The sequence below is a fragment of the Rhinoderma darwinii genome, chromosome 13 (genome assembly GCF_050947455.1).
Source record: "Rhinoderma darwinii isolate aRhiDar2 chromosome 13, aRhiDar2.hap1, whole genome shotgun sequence".
Lineage (NCBI taxonomy): Eukaryota > Metazoa > Chordata > Amphibia > Anura > Rhinodermatidae > Rhinoderma > Rhinoderma darwinii.
The window spans coordinates 41055164-41072992 of NC_134699.1; the positions used below are offsets into that span (position 1 = coordinate 41055164).

Sequence of the window (17829 nt, forward strand, 5' to 3'; positions counted from 1 at the left end):
AGGGAAGAATGAATGACTAGTACCCAAGGTAGTTACAGTATGTCTTGACCAGAATGAATGAATGAATGAATGAATGAATAAATTAATGAATGTATTTAAGAGGGTGTGACAATTTTACTTCCCTAGCCATGTTAATGATGGCAAATATTCAGCAGTCTGGACAATTTTATCATGTACTCACAGAAATGGAGGCAATGAAACAACTGAGTTGGCATACTGGTTGGCAGAGTTGGCCAGAGTAAAGAGCAGGCATGTCATGTTCACATTTCTGCATAGGAAATAATTACCTAAAAGTATCAACCAGTGATAATAATGGTGATGATGAAGTCAGTGACCATTGACAGGAGAAACTAAACACAACCATTCACTTATCCACGTGGAAAAGGACAGACAATGTTCAAACACATCCAAGTGCCAACACCCTTCAGGACATAGGCAGAAGTATATGTCAGAACCAATAAGTTAACATTGTGTCAGCAAGAGGGTACATATTCTATACTTTCTAAAGAGAGAAATCTATATATTCTTATGTATATTGACATGTCAAATACATGATTCATCTGTGACAATCTCCAGATGTACAGATGTAGTCATATTTATCTTGACTTTTAACGCATTAAATACACAGTGTCAAGAAACTTTAACTTGATTTTTTTCAATGGCCTATGTTGTGTGATATCACGCTGCAGCAAGTTATCAGTCAAGTTAAACTGCTACATCTGTAAAGTCTAGTAGGTAATTATTAGTAGGTTAGTTTAGTCTTAATTGAAAAATCTTGACCAGGGTGTTGGGCTCGCAAGTATAAAAATCATATGCTCACTATTTCTCCCTTGTATATTGTTTAAGTCTCTTTGTCATTCGATGAACCTTTAAATCAAGGGCTCTTAACCTGCGATCAATGGAACCTCAAAAGGTTCATGAATAGACTTTGGGGGTCTACAGTTATTTCAGATATTTTAAAATGCCATTTACTCAAAATAATTTGCTCAACATTGTTTAAATACTAAAATATTTATCGTGAGAATGGATCTATGGGCTTCATCAAACCACCACAGGGATCCGTGGACCAATAAATGGTTAAGAACTCCTTTATATATATTCACATATCTGACTTCTTTATTTTTAGTGAGAATGAAGCCAGTATGGCTGCTCTGGTGGAGTTGTCTCTCGTTGTGTGGACACTGTAGTCCTGGTGTTGTTATGCGGGTTACTCAGAAATGGATGGACTACAGTAAGTGACCAAACCTACGAAGCAGTTGTCCTGTAAATGATCCTGGACTGTGGTTTAATATTGACATGCTGTGTCCTTAGTTTTATCAGAAGGAACAGAAATTTTTCGCCACATACTTCAACATGACCGTCTTCCAAATATTACTGGGTCTACACGTGTATTTGGTATGGTTGACTATGCAATTACAGGGTAAGAAATGTTTACAAAAAATGACAGCCATCCACAATTTGCATTTTTTTACAATATTGATATTTTATTCTTTTATCTAACAGAATATGTGTCGAGGAGTTTGACACTTCTCATACTGTGGCTGTCCTAACACCCCCTACAGACATTCAGTTAAATGTTGACGGTGCCATGGCCAAAGTATTTGGGCAGTGGAGGGTAAAACATTGGTTAATGTAAGTATGCAATTCTCATTCTGTACAGATGATGAAACTAATTTGTCAGATTCAAGAGAGGACTGTGGGTTCATGAATCTGAATCAGGCCACATCAAGACAATCAGGCAGGGTCACTACTTCATGGTGGTTTCATGGGCTGCCTACTCGACCAATCAACAAAATAAATGCATATAAGTAGACATTAGTCAACATTGTGACCCCTTTACTATTACTGTAAACGGCCCTGATTTATACTGAAGAGCGACTCCCGCTATAATGAATATATAAGATATGCTGATAAATTACCTCAGAGGCATCTTCACAATACAATGTTTGCCTGTTTCTTTAAAGAGAATTTGTTAGCGCTACTTAAATGTCTGTTTTAGTAAATAATTCTATTCCTAATGAAATAACATTGCTAAAGCTTATTCCTCCTGGAATTGTATGAATAAATTGACAACTGGGCATTACAATTGCAGTACAATACTGTACTAATAGTACAGGGTCAGAGTATGAAGCGGCACGTTGCAATGACAAGGGGAAACGCAAAACCCAGTTGTCAATTTATTAATACATTTCCAGGAGGAATGTTTCATTGCCTTCCTGCATGCATTTTAAAATCTCATGCTGTTTTTGCTGCTAAGGGGATACTCTGTATTCACTTCAATATGGCTCCCATTGACCTGAATAGCGTATAATTGTGCCTACTGATCAGTCACCCAAAGTAATAGGAATAGCTGGCTTAATATGCAGCTCCACTTCGTGAGCCAATAAGCAGAGGTGAGATGGGTCATCTTACATATTTCTCTGCGCCCCTAACGGATATTAAAGTGGACCCTGTTTGTTAGCCTCAGGGTTTGAGCATACTTCATTTGGGCCCATAATTGGCATTCAAAAGTCAATTTAGAGAAGGGGTCTCAAACTCAGCCGGGTAAATGGGCCGCACATAGAAAAAATGTGAAGTTGACGGGCCGTATTACTTTTAAATTTGATCCAGTACAAAATTATTGTTTGGGCCTGTTCATATCAGTCTTGCCCTTTGGTTGAGTGGTTCCGTCGGAGGTTTCCGTCAGGTTAACCCCTCAAGGGAAGGCAAACGGAAACCTTGTCTTCCGTTTGCATCACTATTGATCTTAATGGTGACGGAAACGTTGCTAAAGGTTTCCGTTTGTCATCGTTGTGACAGGGTTCCGTTGTTTTGACGGAATCAATAGCGCAGTCGAATGCCACAGTGCCCTCTGTAGATAATGCCACACTCCCCTCTGTAGATAATGGCACACTGCCCTCTGTAGATACTGCCACATTGCCCTCTGTAGATACTGCCACAGTACCCTCTGTAGATACTGCCACACTGCACTCTGTAGATAATGCCACAGTATCCTCTGTAGATAATGCCACACTGCCCTCTGTAGATAATGCCACACTGCCCTCTGTAGGTAATGCCACAGTGCCCTCTGTAGATAATGCTACACTGCCCTCTGTAGAAAATGCCACACTGCCCTCTGTAGATACTGCCACAGTACACTCTGTAGATACTACCACAGCTCCCTCTGTAGATACTGCCACACCTCCCTCTGTAGATAATGCCACAGTGCTCTCTGTAGATAATGCCACACTGCCCTCTGTAGATAATGCCACAGTCCCCTCTTTAGATAACGCCACAGTGCCCTCTGTAGATAATGCCACATTGCCCTCTGTAGATAGCGCCACAGTGCCCTCTGTAGATAGCACCACAGTGCCCTTTGTAGATACTGCCACACTGCCCTCTGTAGATAATGCCACAGTGCCCTCTGTAGATAATGCCACAGTCTCCTCTGTGGATAATGCCACAGTGCCCTCTGTAGATAATGCCACAGTGCCCTCTGTAGATAATGCCACAGTGCCCTCTGTAGATAATGCCACAGTGCCCTCTGTAGATAATGCCACAGTGCCCTCTGTAGATAATGCCACAGTGCCCTCTGTAGATAATATCACAGTGCCCTCTTTAGCTAATGCCACACTGACCTCTGTAGATACTTCCACAGTGCCCTCTGTAGATACTGCCACACTGCAATCTGTAGATAATGCCACACTGCCCTCTGTAGATAATGCCATACTGCCCTCTGTAGATAGTGCCACTTTTCCCTCTGTAGATATTGCTACACTGCCCTCTGTAGATAATGCCACACTGCCCTCTGTAGATAATGCCATAGTGCCCTCTGTAGATAATGCCACAGTACCCTCTGTAGATAGCTCCACAGTGTCCTCTGTAGATACTGCCACATCCCCTTGAATATAGTGCTACCCCCCCCCCCCTAGATAGCACCATTGGGACTCCCTCTAGGAGTGAAATCCCCAGCCAGAGCAAAGTCCGGTGATTCCGCTCTTAGAGGGAACCCCTGATGTCACTGACCTACCAACAACGGACTGCACTTCTTCATGATGTCATGAAGGAGCGCCGGCGCATTCTTCCTTCGGCCTTCTCTTTCATCTCCCGAGGGAGCTACGGGGCCTCGCAGGCCACAGATGACAGCTTCATGGGCCGCTTGCGGCCCACAGGCCCCGTGTTTGAGACCCCTGCTTTAGAGGATGCATTGTGCCCACTAATTCAGTTTTTAAAGGGCATCATACAGATTGGTAACAGGATCTTTGCATATGCAGTGTACCATAAATCTTTTTTTTTTTTTTTGCTGTAGGTTTATGATTTGCACTTTTGTATTCTGCTATAACAGAAATGACAATGGAAATTTTTCTCTCCGGATCTCTGGTGTAACATTAAAGGCTCAGTTTACTACCTTCAAAGACTCAGCTGCCCGTCCATCTGTATCTCTTTCTTCATGCCATTCGGAGGTGAAAAATGCCAAAGTGCACCTTTCCGGAGGAGCCAGGTAGATAAACAGTTTAGATATTATTTGGAATTATTCTTATCTCCTCTGTTCCAAGGAAATACTGTATGAGCCTCATATTTCACAAAAGCACATTTACCAAGTCCTACCTCATACAGGAGCTAGAAGTGTTCCCAAAAACATAATCTGTCACTGGATGAAAACAATGTGTTCACAAAAAAAACCTGTTTAACAAGGATGAGCTGTCCGCTTCACAAATCTCCTCTGATTAGTAAACTTTATATATATATATATATATATATATATATGATTTAATCCTGATGTTACTTAACCTGCTCTTACGTCTTACAGCTGGTTGTACAATCTCTTCACTGGTTTTCTGGAGAAGCCCATCGGAGATAACCTGAATAGTAAGGTAATATGAGGAAAGTTAAGTCAATCACAATGAAAGGCTTATAGGAAATGAACATAACTATAGGAACATACTTTTCTATGGCCTTAGTATACCAGCTGGAAACTGGATATCATAAGGCTTCATTCAGAGTTCGTATCTCATCAGGTGTTATTTGGCAATAAACAAGTGTTAACTTATCTCTAACTTATCTCTAAACCCAACGTCTCCCAAGATGCTAAAAAACAATCATCTAAATACCTATGAACGGATACCCATAGACTCCCATGTTAAAAAAAAAGTATATGTTTTTTTTACTGGATTGTATTGAATTGGTATCATGACAAATAGTATAACTTAAAGGGGTTGTCCAGGCTGGGAGCGTTTTTTTCATACTGATGACCTATCCACAGGATAGGTCATCAGTATATGATCGCTGAGGTTCAACACCCGGACCCTGCACCGATCAGCTGTTCCGGCTGCCTCCAGATACTGGGAAGTTATGCAGTGGTCGTGCCAGAAGCAGATGGCTTTGGTTACAGTATAGAATTACTGAAGCTCTGCTCCTATTCAAGTGAATATGAGCAGAGCTGCAGTAACCCAGTAGGGCCGCTATACAGTGTACGGAGCCTTCTGCTTAAGGCACCAACCGCTGCATAACTTCAGGTGCCCGGAGGCAGCCGAAAAAGCTTATCGATGCGGGTGTTGAACCCCGACATATCACATATTGATGACCTATCCTACCAGAGCAATCATGTGGCCTGTCCGGTCAGCGTTCTGCAGGCACTATATTTGTGATAAAACTAAATATTCAGTGCAAGATGGTCTATACTAAATCCTAACTATTAACCTTGTTGGTATGTTTCTCAGCTCTGTCCAAGAGTGAATGAAGTAATTAAAATTCTACAGAAGGAGCTGGCCACATATCAAGGTGGGCTTTAAATAACTTTTTTCTCTTATAAATGTTATATGCTTTAATAACATCTGAATAACTCACAATTAGCTTGAAGTTTAATTTAAAAAAAATAATTGTATTTGTGATACTGTTAAAATATGTTTTTATTGTTATTGCTACTTTACTTAGCACTATGATCTTCTATGGTGTGAACAATATGGTAGAAAACGGGTGAGAACATAAAAACACAAATATAATAAAGTGCAATTATCAAGACAAGAGGTTTCAAGCACACCAGAAGCAAGGCAAAGTAGAAAAGAGCCCAGAGTTCATACAAGCTTTCAGTCTTGGGTATAGAGACAGTAGTACAGTAGGTCAGGTGTGATTTTTGGATGCGCTATTTATGTCTCTGTATGGATCCAGCTTGGGGTTGTTTGAAAAGCAGTTGTCCACTGGTCATACGTAATTTAATACACATAGTCCCTGAGACAATTCTATTATCTTTCACTCCCCTATGTGATACAAGCACCAAAAAAAAACAAGGTATGTGTCACAACATTATATTTTTATTTGTAATATCTGAAAAATGGGCATATAATGCAATATCTCGAATGTTGGACTGGGGTACATTGGGCTCACCAAGGGAAATAATTCTGATCTGCCCCTCTGCACTTCCACAAAACAGAGGCATGTTAAACTCTGTTATCATCATTGCACACAATCATTCATAGGAGAAAAAAAAACCATCTGCATTATGTAACCCTCCCCTGCCAGCTTCAGATGAGATCAACTCCTACTGTGCTGACCTCACAAGCATAGGCGTAGCTATAGGGGGTGCAGGGGTAGCAGTCACACCCGGGCCCTGGAGCCTGAGGGAGCCCAAAAGTCCCTCAGCCGCATAAGAAGACACCAGTATTATAAATAATATATAGTAGGTGGGAGCCCTGTTTTGCAATGGGGCCCAGTAAGGAGGACCTGTCACGTCTCCTGAGATGTCTGTTTTAGTAAATAATTGTATTCCCCATGAAATATCAATTCTGGAGCATCTTTTCTTAGAACTCTACTTTGTGCCATTCCTCTGTTATTTCTTCTAGAAATTAATGAATAAATTGACAACTGGGCGTTACCAGTTGGGGGCGTGTCCTTACACAGACTGATAATGTCCAATTAGTGCTAACAGAGTGAGACTGTAAGGACACGCCCCTTTGACAAGGGAAATGGTAACACCCAGTTGTCAATTTATTCATACATTTCTAGGAGGAATAACAGAGAAATGGTACAACGTAGAGTACTAAGAAAGTATTTTCCAGAATTGTTATTTCATGGGGAATACAATCATTTACTAAAATAGACATGTCAGGAGAGTTGACATGTCATCTTTAAAACTTTGTCTTGCTTGTAGGATCCTCTGGTCTTCTGGTGGGCCTTTTCAATCTTACACCTTGAAACATAAACAGGTACTGAAAGGGAGAATCCAGTCTATATATTTCCTGAGGAGGTTCTAAAATAAAAGCAGTGATCTCATTGCTTGTTATGGTCAACCTAAATTCTGATTATCATATAGGGACCTACAGGTTTTTTTTGTGTGTGAAGCCTTGTTAGGAGGATTTGTGCAGCAACCAGCGCCACCCAGGCTATTTTCAGCCAAACTCCACTTCTCACAATCTACTAACAGTGCATGCTTTTCAGTTCTCTTCACACACTCACAACTGAGATCACTAGTGCTGTTCTCTCATACAGGTTACTCAGTTGGTAGAGCTTGAGTACCAGATTTAACCACCAATTACCTAGACTAGACAAAGTTACTTCCGTAGTTGGTACTGTATGCAGGCCCGTATTTGCCACCGGGGGTGCAATGCCTAGTGCGTCCAGCATGGAGTGGGCGGCTGCAGGATCATTTATTTTTCTATTTTTTTCTAAAAAAATGTACTTTGTGACCTGCCGACCAGCGGTCAGGTCACTCACAGGGAGGGGTGGTGGCTACACCAGCACTTCTAAGACACGCCCTCTGTTCGTGGATTGGACAGAACTGCTCACATGAGCAGCTGTAGCCAATCCAGAAACAGTTTGAGTGTCTCAGACTCAGGGCCCGCGCAAGGAGGAGACAGGAGCAGAAGACTAAAGAGGAGAGGATGTAGCACCGCCCACAGCCCGCCCTGCAAAAAGCCTGTGAAGAAGGGAGATGGTGAGTGCCCAATGGAGAATCTGTCTGCTGTTTGTGCCTCTATATGTCTCTGTGTATGTGTATACATGTGTTTGTATGTGTATATGTTCCAATATGTTTGTATATGCGTCTCTGTGCATGTATTTGTGTGCCTAAGTGCCTATACCTGTGTCGGTATATGTTTCTGTGTGTGTGCATCTACTACATTATCTGTACTCATAGAGTTATCAGTGTGTGTCATCTGTGGTTACATAGGACTTCAGGTAGCATCTACTACATTATCTGTACCCAGAGAGTTATCACTGTGTTATCTGTGGTGTTACATATGACTGTAGATAGCATGCACTACATTATCTGTACTCAGAGTTATCACTATGTGTTATATCTGGTTGCACATAGCACTGCAGGTAACGTCTACTACATTATCGGTGTATACATGTGCCTGTGTGTCTATATATGTGCCTTTATGTATTTGTATATGTTCCAGTATGTGCATGTATATATGTGCCTATGTGTGTGTATGGGTATATATATATATATATATATATATATATATATATATATATATATATATGTATATATATGTGTGTGTGTGTGTGTGTGTGTCTTTATGTCTAAATATGTGCCTTTATGTATGTATAGTATATATGTAGTTAATTTTTGGTATGTGGAGGGCAGCAATAGAGAGTTCTGCACAGGCTGCCATCCAACCTAAGGCCGGCCCTGCTCAGACTCAAAGTTTAAGTAGCACTGCAGCCATTTCTGGACCGTGCTGAGCGGAATGGCGGATCTATGGCACAACGGATTCCTTTATATCTAAAGGAGTCCAGCACACGCTCCTGAGATGCAACAAAATTCTGGTGCATCACGGGTGATCCTGTGCCACTTACAGGGCTCAGTAAACTAAGCAGTTACCGCTCTAAGCTGTCATTGGTTAGTTGACATCACGTGGCGGTCGGTTACCTAAGTTTATTGGCCTAGTTTTGTCTGATAGCGGTCACAGGCTGGTATTATTAGACTGGGAAAGGCCAAAAACCATCCCACCCTTTTAATGCTAGCCTGCTGTTGCTATGTTGTATCTGCCTGATTATGAAAAATGGGGGGGAAACCCACATCGTTTTGAAAAAAATTATGAGCTATGCTGTTTTCATAAGTGCCATAGAGCTGAATACTCGTTACAGAAACAGCGTAGCTCACGTGCGACGCTGCCTCTGTAACTGCCATTCATTACTATGGGACGACTTATGGAAACAGCGTAGTTCAGCGAGCTATGCTGTTTTCGTAACTCCCGACCATATAACTAGGAAGGGGCCGGGTGGCAGTGAGAGCAGAAAAAGGTAGAACAGGTTTTAGGGGGCCCCGTTCTAGAGATGCGGGCCCGCACCTATCTGACATTTACGACATATCCTGAGTCATAATTGGCCCTCATGGGAAAACCCCTTTAAGGAACTTCCATTAAACTTATCTCTAGTATACAGCTTACCCATTTATAATGGACATGGGTTCAGCTTTGAGGTGGGTCGCAGCTGTTGTAGAGGGTTGGTTAGCAGGTCACAATGTATAACCATTTCATAGCCTTGTCATTTCTGAAACAAGCAGGAACATGTCATGTGGCGTGACTAAATTCATGCCGTAAGCAAGTGGAGGCAAGGGACAAAACCTAATCTATTGTGAATATATTTGATGACTCACTGCAGAAGACAATAATAATGAGTTCAAGTGTGACTGATTTCATGGGAAAAATTGTTACCCACCCATAGAACAGTTTGTGTGTGTGTGTGTGTGTGTGTGTGTGTGTGTGTGTGTGTGTGTGTGTAAGAATTAATTTGCATATGGATCTGTAGTTGTGTGTTTATATTATGTATGAGAACACACATGTATCTGTGTGTGTTTCTGTTATGTATGAATGTGCATACTATATGATCTGTGTGTGTTATGTATAATTGTTCATATGTATCTTTGTGTGTGTGAGTGTGTGTGTGTGTGTGTCTGTGTGTGTGTGTGTGTATGTTCTTACAGGGGCATGAAGAAAGAACAAGCGTCACAATAGTCTAAAGCTTCGTTCACATCCGCGCTAGGGTCCCGTTCCGTCTGAGATGTCCTTCGGAATGGCACCCTGATTAACACAAACGGAAACCAAATGTTTCCGTTTCCATTACCATTGATTTCAATGGTGACGGATCCGGCACCAATGGTTTCTGTTTGTCTCCGTTGTGCAAGGGTTCTGTCATTTTGACGAAATCAATAGCGTAGCGTATGTCTTAGCATAGTATAGTAAACCAAGAGGCGTAGCTAGGTTCTCCAGCACCCGGGGCAAATATTCAGTTTGGCGCCCCCCCCAACCTCTTTCCCGACATCTCCTTCCCCCTCGCCGTGTTTGTTTTCTCTACCAATCAATGACGTGTCATTTCTTTTCCACATTTCTTTTTATGTAACTCGAGCATAAAAACATTTGTACATTTTAGAAGCAATATAGTTCTATACACAACACCAGAACCAAGCCCAGTACATAAATACAGCACCAGCACAAATACAACTCAATTTAGTGCAACCCCTGCCGTATAGGTATGTACGGCGTAAAACTACAGTTCACAGCATGGCCCGAACAATGGTAAGGATATGCTGGGAGTTGCTGTTTCACAAAAAATAAATCATATCACAATCATCTCGCTGCAGATCATACAGCGACTACAGTACTGATTAGAGACAGAATAAACATTTACATTAAGTGACTCACCGGTGACGTCTCAGATTCTAGTTCTTTTTCTCCATCCGGTCCAGACCTCTGTGATGACTTCTCCCGGTCACAGCCCATTTCTGCAGTTTGCCGCTCAGATGTCTTCAGCTTCTCACTTTTCCAACATTTCTACACCTATAAATAAAGATAAAGTTCTCATTATACCACACACTACGCCCCTAAATATAATAGCACCATACACTGTACCTCTAATTATAATAGCACCATACACTGTGTCCCATACACACACACACACTGTGCCCCCATACACCATTCTTGTGATGGTGTATTTTTAAAAGGTTGAGGTCTATTCCAATGATGTCAGAATAGTGTGTTTTATTTATAGACTTTGCTCTCCTATAATGATTTCAAAATAGTGTGTACATGTAACTAGAACAAGGGGGTAGCCACTATTTCTAAAAGACATACGGTTTGTTCAGAAAGGGTTTATTTACTGTAAGATCAGTAAGACTATGGAACACACTGCCAGAAAAAAGTTGTCATGGTTAATTCATTGAAAGAGTTTCAAAATGGGCTGGATGCCTTTCTCGAGTGTAATAATATTACAAGTTATATTTACTAGATTACTGGAGATGGGTTGTTGATCCAGGGATTTATTTTGACTGTTCTATTTGTAATCGGAAAGGAAAGGTGGTGTCTGGAATGTGGATGCTAGCAATTTGAATAACCTCATTAAGAAAGCAAGCTTGGTTGCGGGATGTCCATTGGATCGTTTTTCAGAGAATACTTTGACCGGAGAATATTAACCCCTTGGAGACACAGCCAGTTTTGGCCTTGTGGATATAGCCTATTTTTTCAAATCTGACGTGTCACTTTATGTGGTAATAACATGGGAATGCTTTTACTTATCCAAGCGATTGTGAGATTGTTTTCTCGTGACAAATTGTACTTTATGTTAGTGAAAAAATGTGATCGATAAATTCAATATTTATTTGTGAAAAACACCAAAATTGAAAGAAAAATGTTAAAAATTAGCATTTTTCTAAATTTAAATGTATCTGCTTGTAAGACAGATCGTAATACCACACAAAATACTTACTAGTTTACATTTCTCATATGTCTACAGTACTTTATGTTTGCATTGTTTTTTTAACATCCTTTTATTTTTCTAGGACGTTACAAGCCTTATAACTCTAGCGACAATTTCTCACATTTTCAAGAAAATTTCAAAAGGCAATTTTTTTTAGGGATCTGTTCAGTTCTGAAGTGACTTTGATGGCCTTATATATTAAAAAGTCCCCATAAATCACCCCATTTTAAAAACTGCACCCCTCTAAAAGTATTCAAAACAGTATTCAGACATTTTCTGAGGTACCAGAATACAGTGGAAACTACAGATCATGGAAACTACACCCCGTAGGGCATATTAAGGGGTGTAGTCTGAATTTTCACCCCATGTGTTTTTTCATTAGAAATGAATTTGTAGCGGATGGTGCAAAGTCAAAATTGCAAATTTACACTGATATGCCATTTTAGTGCACAATATGTTGTGCCCAGTTTGTGCCACTGAAGACAATGAATACCACATAAAATGTTAAACGGGTTCTCCCGGGTATGGCAATGCCATATATGTGGACGTGAACTGTTGGTTGGGCACACTGTAGGGCTAAGGAGGAAGGGAGCACCATTTGGCTTTTGGAGCGCAGATTTTGCTTGGTAGTTTTTCTGTTTGGGGTTTTACTGGTGTTTCAGTTTATAATGTGGGGCATATGTAAGCTGTTCGGAATACATCGGGGCATAATAAGATGGTATAAAAATCCGGTAAATAAATAATAATTCATAGATGTGTGGCCAGTGTCACACTGATAAATGGTGCCCAATCTTATCCGCTTTTGAAACACATTTTGCATATTCTGAGAGCCAGAGCTTTTTTATTTTTTTCTCCACCGGAGCTGTGTGAGAGCTTATTTGTTGCGGGACAATCTGTAGTTTACATTGGTAGCACTTTGGGGTACATGCAATTTTTTTGATCAGTTTTTATTCCATTTTTTGGCAAGCAAGGTGACTAAAAACAAGCAATTCTGACAGTTTTTTATTCTTTTTTTTACTGTGTTCACCGTGGGCTATAAATGACATTTTACTTTATTATGCAGGTCGATATGATTACGGCGATACCATATGTATATAGTTTCTTTATATTTTTCAGCGTTGCACAATAAAATCACTTCTTTTTGTTAATAATTTTTTTTTGTGTCACCATATTGTGATAGCCATAACTGTTTTATTTTTCATCAAAAATGCTGTGCAAGGGCTGTTTTTTTTTGCGGGACGGGTTGTAGTTTTTATTGGTACTTTGGTATTTTGGGCTAGATGCGACTTTTTGAACACTTTTTATTCTATGTTTTGTGAGGGGTGGTGACCAAAGAATAGCAATTCTGGCACTTATTTTTTTTGTGGTGTTTACCGTGCGTGAAAAATACGATTGTAGTTTTACAGTTTGGGTCGTTCTGGACGCGGTGATACCAACTATGTGTGTATTTTTTTTACGTTTTCATTTTTTTTCCTAGAATAAAAGTCTTATTATAGGAAAAAAGGCAGGGTTTGTTTTTTTTAACTTGAAACTTTTTATTTTTACACACTTATTCAACATTTTTAATTAACTTTTTTGTCCCACTAGGGGACTTGAAGGCCTGCACCTCTGATATTTACTCTAATGCAATGCACTACCCACGTAGTGCAATGCATTAGAGCTGTCAGTCATTCACTGACAGCAAGCCTATAAGGCCTCTCCTCCGGGTGGGGCCTGATGGGCTTTCATATGTGGCAGACCAGGAGGCCATTGTTAGGCCTCCGGTTGCCATAGCAACGATCAGCAACACTGCGATGCCGGTTGGCTTCAAATCACTAAGATGCCGCGACCACTTTTGATCGCAGCTCCTAAGGGGTTAATGGCAGGGATTGGAGCTAGCTCCTTTCCCTTTCATTACCTAGAACGTAACATACAGCGGACACCGGCGGCTGATGTCGCAGGCTCAGCTTATGAGTCTGCGCCATCTTGTTTCTGAGGACGGAAGCTTTTTAGGCCCCGCCTCAGAGTGGGACCTAACAGGTTTCCGTACTTGGCAGACAGGAGGCCATTGTTAGGCCTCCGGTCTGCCAAAGCAGCAATCGGAACCCCGCGATTACATCACTGGGTTCCGATCTGCTAGTAAAATCCCATAGATGCAGTGCTCGCTTTTGAGTGCTGCATTTAATGGGTTAATCGGCCCGATCGGAGGCTAGCTCCGGTCCTGGACATGCAGCAGGGTGACAGCTGTAATACACTTCTGAGCCCACACCATCATCATCACGTACTATTACGTAGCTTTGCCTTAAGACCTTGGCGACAGCAACGTAATAGTACGTGACATGTCGCCAAGGGGTTGAATAAGTGTACCGCGATTTAGGGAAATATAACTCATCCATTACATAATTTCTTTATAAAACAGCAGAGCACTTTTAGTAATCGTTTTATTCAATTGAAGTGTAACAAAGATAGGTTTAGGAAACCTTTTGTGCCTATAGCGATTGGGGCATACAATAAGGCATTACAATTATTGGCTCTCTAGGGTAATTTATTTACATTATTGTTATTGGGATGTTTCTTATTATAGGTATGTTTAGTGTGTTATTGTATGTGATGTGTTTATGGTTATGTTGTGTGTTTTAATATAGTTTTGTTTTATTGAGCTGTTGTGATGCATAAATTTCCCTGTTGGGATTAATAAAATTGTCTAACCTAATTTAATTCCAGGGGGTCAGTTCACACCCCACAATAGAATGTCCAAAAAAGAGTAAAAGGACATCAGAATGCCATTAAACAGCTGGGTGTGCTATAATACATATGGATGCATAAAGTATAATGTATGTTTAATGGCATGCTGAGGTCCATTTACTCTTTTTTTGGACAGGCTATGTTCTGTTGTGATGATGTCGCAATAGTGTATTAATAGACTGTGCTCTATTATTATTCTTTCTTAGTAGTATGTATGTGTATTTACAGGCTGTGCTCTGTTGTGATGGTGACATAATTGTGTTCCTGTATTTAGAATCTGCTCCCTATTGTGATGATCTCAAAATCGAGTGTATTCTCTCTATTTTGTTGGTTTCACAGTAATAGGTCTATGTGTATTTATTTAATAGTAATAGTTGCATGTGCATCACTAGGCAGCACTCTGTTGTTATGATGCCACCGCAGTGTGTGCGCACAGGGATATTTATAGTCTGTAATATATTATATGTATACTGTACTTTTTGGGGATATTACAATATGTTATATGGTATGTTAGTTTTTATAAGTTATACTCTACTGTTACTATGTCACAATAATGTGTGTATGGATTTCTACCGATGATTTAAAAAAAAAAATCCACGATGGATTAGCCTTTGGCAAATTGTGAACAGAGCCTACGAGTATGGTCCGACGTTTTGGTTTCCACATGTGGCAACTCTGCTCACTTGAGGTAGCTAATGGCCGCAAGATTTTGCCTGTAATCGTGCGGTCATTAGCCACTGCAGTTGAGCGGGTTTTTCGGCTGCATGCGGCCACCGCCACGTTGGGCCGTACCTTAAAACTTTAAAATACATCATTGCCAACAATATAAAGTACAATTACATAGACACTTAGCTCTAATTTAGCATAATCTATAAAAGGTAATAAAATAGTCAGATGAAGGTGGATGACAACTGGAGTTTTTCTACAGTGTATATATATATATATATATATATATATATATATATATATACATATATATATATATATATATATATATATATATATATATATTTATATATATATAAAATTAAAAAAACATCTAATGCGTATTGCTGAACCATAGAGTCAAAACTGAGCAGGACAACATGGAAGCTTGTTTCGACCATATCCTCTAAAAACTTAGGTCTAACAACAGGAAATTTGCAAGTTCCACTGGATGGAGAGCCAACCTGCATGCTTTCGCTGTACTGCTCAGTGGTGCTGCTATATAACTAATAAGAATACAGTAATTAGGTAGATATCTGCCACGTAACATTCTGTAACCAACAGCGCCATCTCTTGGTGATATGAACTTATTTCCAAAAAAAGTTAGACTTTTTTTATGATTTATTAAAACAGGAAATGTATTATTTTTAGCATAGATGTTTCCACCCTTAACTGTTCTTCAATTGTGTTAAGTTATGTAACTGTTACAAAACTTGTGGACAAAAGCTCACATTTCCAATGTACTCTAAAAGGCTTTTATTAGTCAAACAGCCATAGCCAAAAAGCAATGTTTTGACCTATAATAATAATAATAATGTCTTTCTCAAGCATTTTAGTTACACACATAAACGTAAAACATATATTTTTTTTATCATGATAGTCGATGGGCAACGGATGAGCGACCGATGACATCTGTCAGAGGCATCTGTCACAGCCATCCAGTAAATAAAGTACACGTTAAATGTATACGTTTTTTAACATAGGAGTCTATGGGCAACTTATGGCTGACGGATGGCATCTGTCGGAGACATCCGTCAGAGGTATGCTAATTCTGACATGTTTGTTTACCATCCTGCGCCATACTTATTGGGATATGTTGGGTTTAGAGATCAGTTGACACATTTGTATTCCATGTCGATAAATATTAGCAGGGGCAGTTTTGGGTATATACATCCGTTCTCTGTCTATCATGATTCCTCCCATTACATGAGACTCTTAGCATCCATTTTTAAGCACCCAATGGATTGAACATTGAGATCAAAATTAGTTGTCATCATTTTAATCATTGGTAACAGATTAAAGTTGTACTGTCTTAAAAGACAGAATAATGTAAACCCACCCCTATAGCTGCCTCCGCTTCTTTGCATCTTTAATTTAGGAGTAGAAAGGGGAAAAGAGGTGACAATGATGTAAAATACAGTTGTTGGGAATAGAGAGTCGATTTAGTAGTACTTGTTAAATGGAGCTGTCTGCAAAGGGGCTGGTATGATGGTTAAGCACAGGTCCAATGTGCCAATACACCATAACAAAATATAGATAGGAGTTGTTGGATAACTACCGTATTTTTGGGACTATAAGACACACTTGTTAGCAAGAATAAATAAAATAAAAAGGGGCCCGACTGCACCAGACCCCCCTGACCACTTCCTTCACCCCATCCCGACTCATGACGTGCAGGCACGTCATGGAGTGGGGGGTTGATGTTTGGAGCGGGCTCACACGCTGAGCCCGCTCCATACACTGCAGGTGTCAGCTGTGTTTTACAGCTGACAAGCTGCTCTAACGGCCAGGAACAGCGATCGCACTGTTCCTGGCTATTTAACTGGTTAAATGCCACGGTCAATAGCGACCGTGGCATTTAAACCAATGGGAGGGGGACGGCCCACTCCGACAGCCCAACGTCCCCCCTGCAACGCGATCGGGGGGCCCAGATGGTTGTCATGGCAGCACTGGGGCCCATTGAAGGCCACTAGATCTGCCTTCTGTCTACCTCTGCTAAGCCCTGCCTGTGGCAGGGCTTAGCAGAAGCCTTTAAAAATGACAATATACCGCAATACATTTGTATGGCAGTGTATTGTACCAGCGATCTAACGATCACTGGTTCAAGTCCTACAGGGACTTAATAATAAAACAATAAAATGTGTAAAAAAAGTTAAATACATTTTTAGGAGTGTACATTTTTTTTAAAAATATTGAAAGTAAAAAAAAAACACTTTTCCAATTTTCCCCAAGCACAATGTAAAAAAACAAATAAAAAAAAATAGCTATCGCTGCATCCGTAAAAGTCTGAACAATTACAATATAACGTTTTGAACTTTAGCAGTAATTTATCACATTTTCAAGAAAATTTCAAAAGGCTATTTTTACAAGGACCAGTTTAGTTTTGAAGTGGTTTTAAGGGCCTTAGCACGGTGGCTCAGTGGTTAGCACAGTTGGCTTGCAGCACTGGGGTCCTGGGTTCAAATCTAACCAAGGACATCATCTGCATGGAGTTTGTATGTTCTCTCTGTGTTTGAATGGGTCTTCTCCCACACCCTAAAAAAAACATACCAATAGAGAATTTAGATTGTGAGCCCTAATGGGGACAGTAAAAGAGGACCTCTGTACAGCACTGTGTAATATGTTAGCACTATATAAGTAACTGAAATAAATAAATATTAGAAAGTCCCCATAAATCACCACATTTTAAAAACTGCCCCTCTAAAAGTATTCAAAACAGTATTC

General features: G+C 40.3%; 1 protein-coding gene across 1 annotated transcript in view; it reads left to right on the forward strand.

Annotated features, from left to right (window-relative positions):
* The first annotated feature begins 1116 nt into the window (after positions 1 to 1116).
* The window catches only part of LOC142665835 (bactericidal permeability-increasing protein-like), a 45052-nt gene continuing 28339 nt past the window's right edge, over positions 1117 to 17829 (forward strand). Inside the window, exons 1-6 of the mRNA XM_075845612.1 lie at positions 1117 to 1231; positions 1312 to 1420; positions 1504 to 1632; positions 4325 to 4480; positions 4790 to 4853; positions 5700 to 5760. Of these exons, the coding sequence (XP_075701727.1) occupies positions 1132 to 1231; positions 1312 to 1420; positions 1504 to 1632; positions 4325 to 4480; positions 4790 to 4853; positions 5700 to 5760 (619 nt within the window). The 5' untranslated portion in view covers positions 1117 to 1131. The remainder of the gene's footprint in view (positions 1232 to 1311; positions 1421 to 1503; positions 1633 to 4324; positions 4481 to 4789; positions 4854 to 5699; positions 5761 to 17829) is intronic.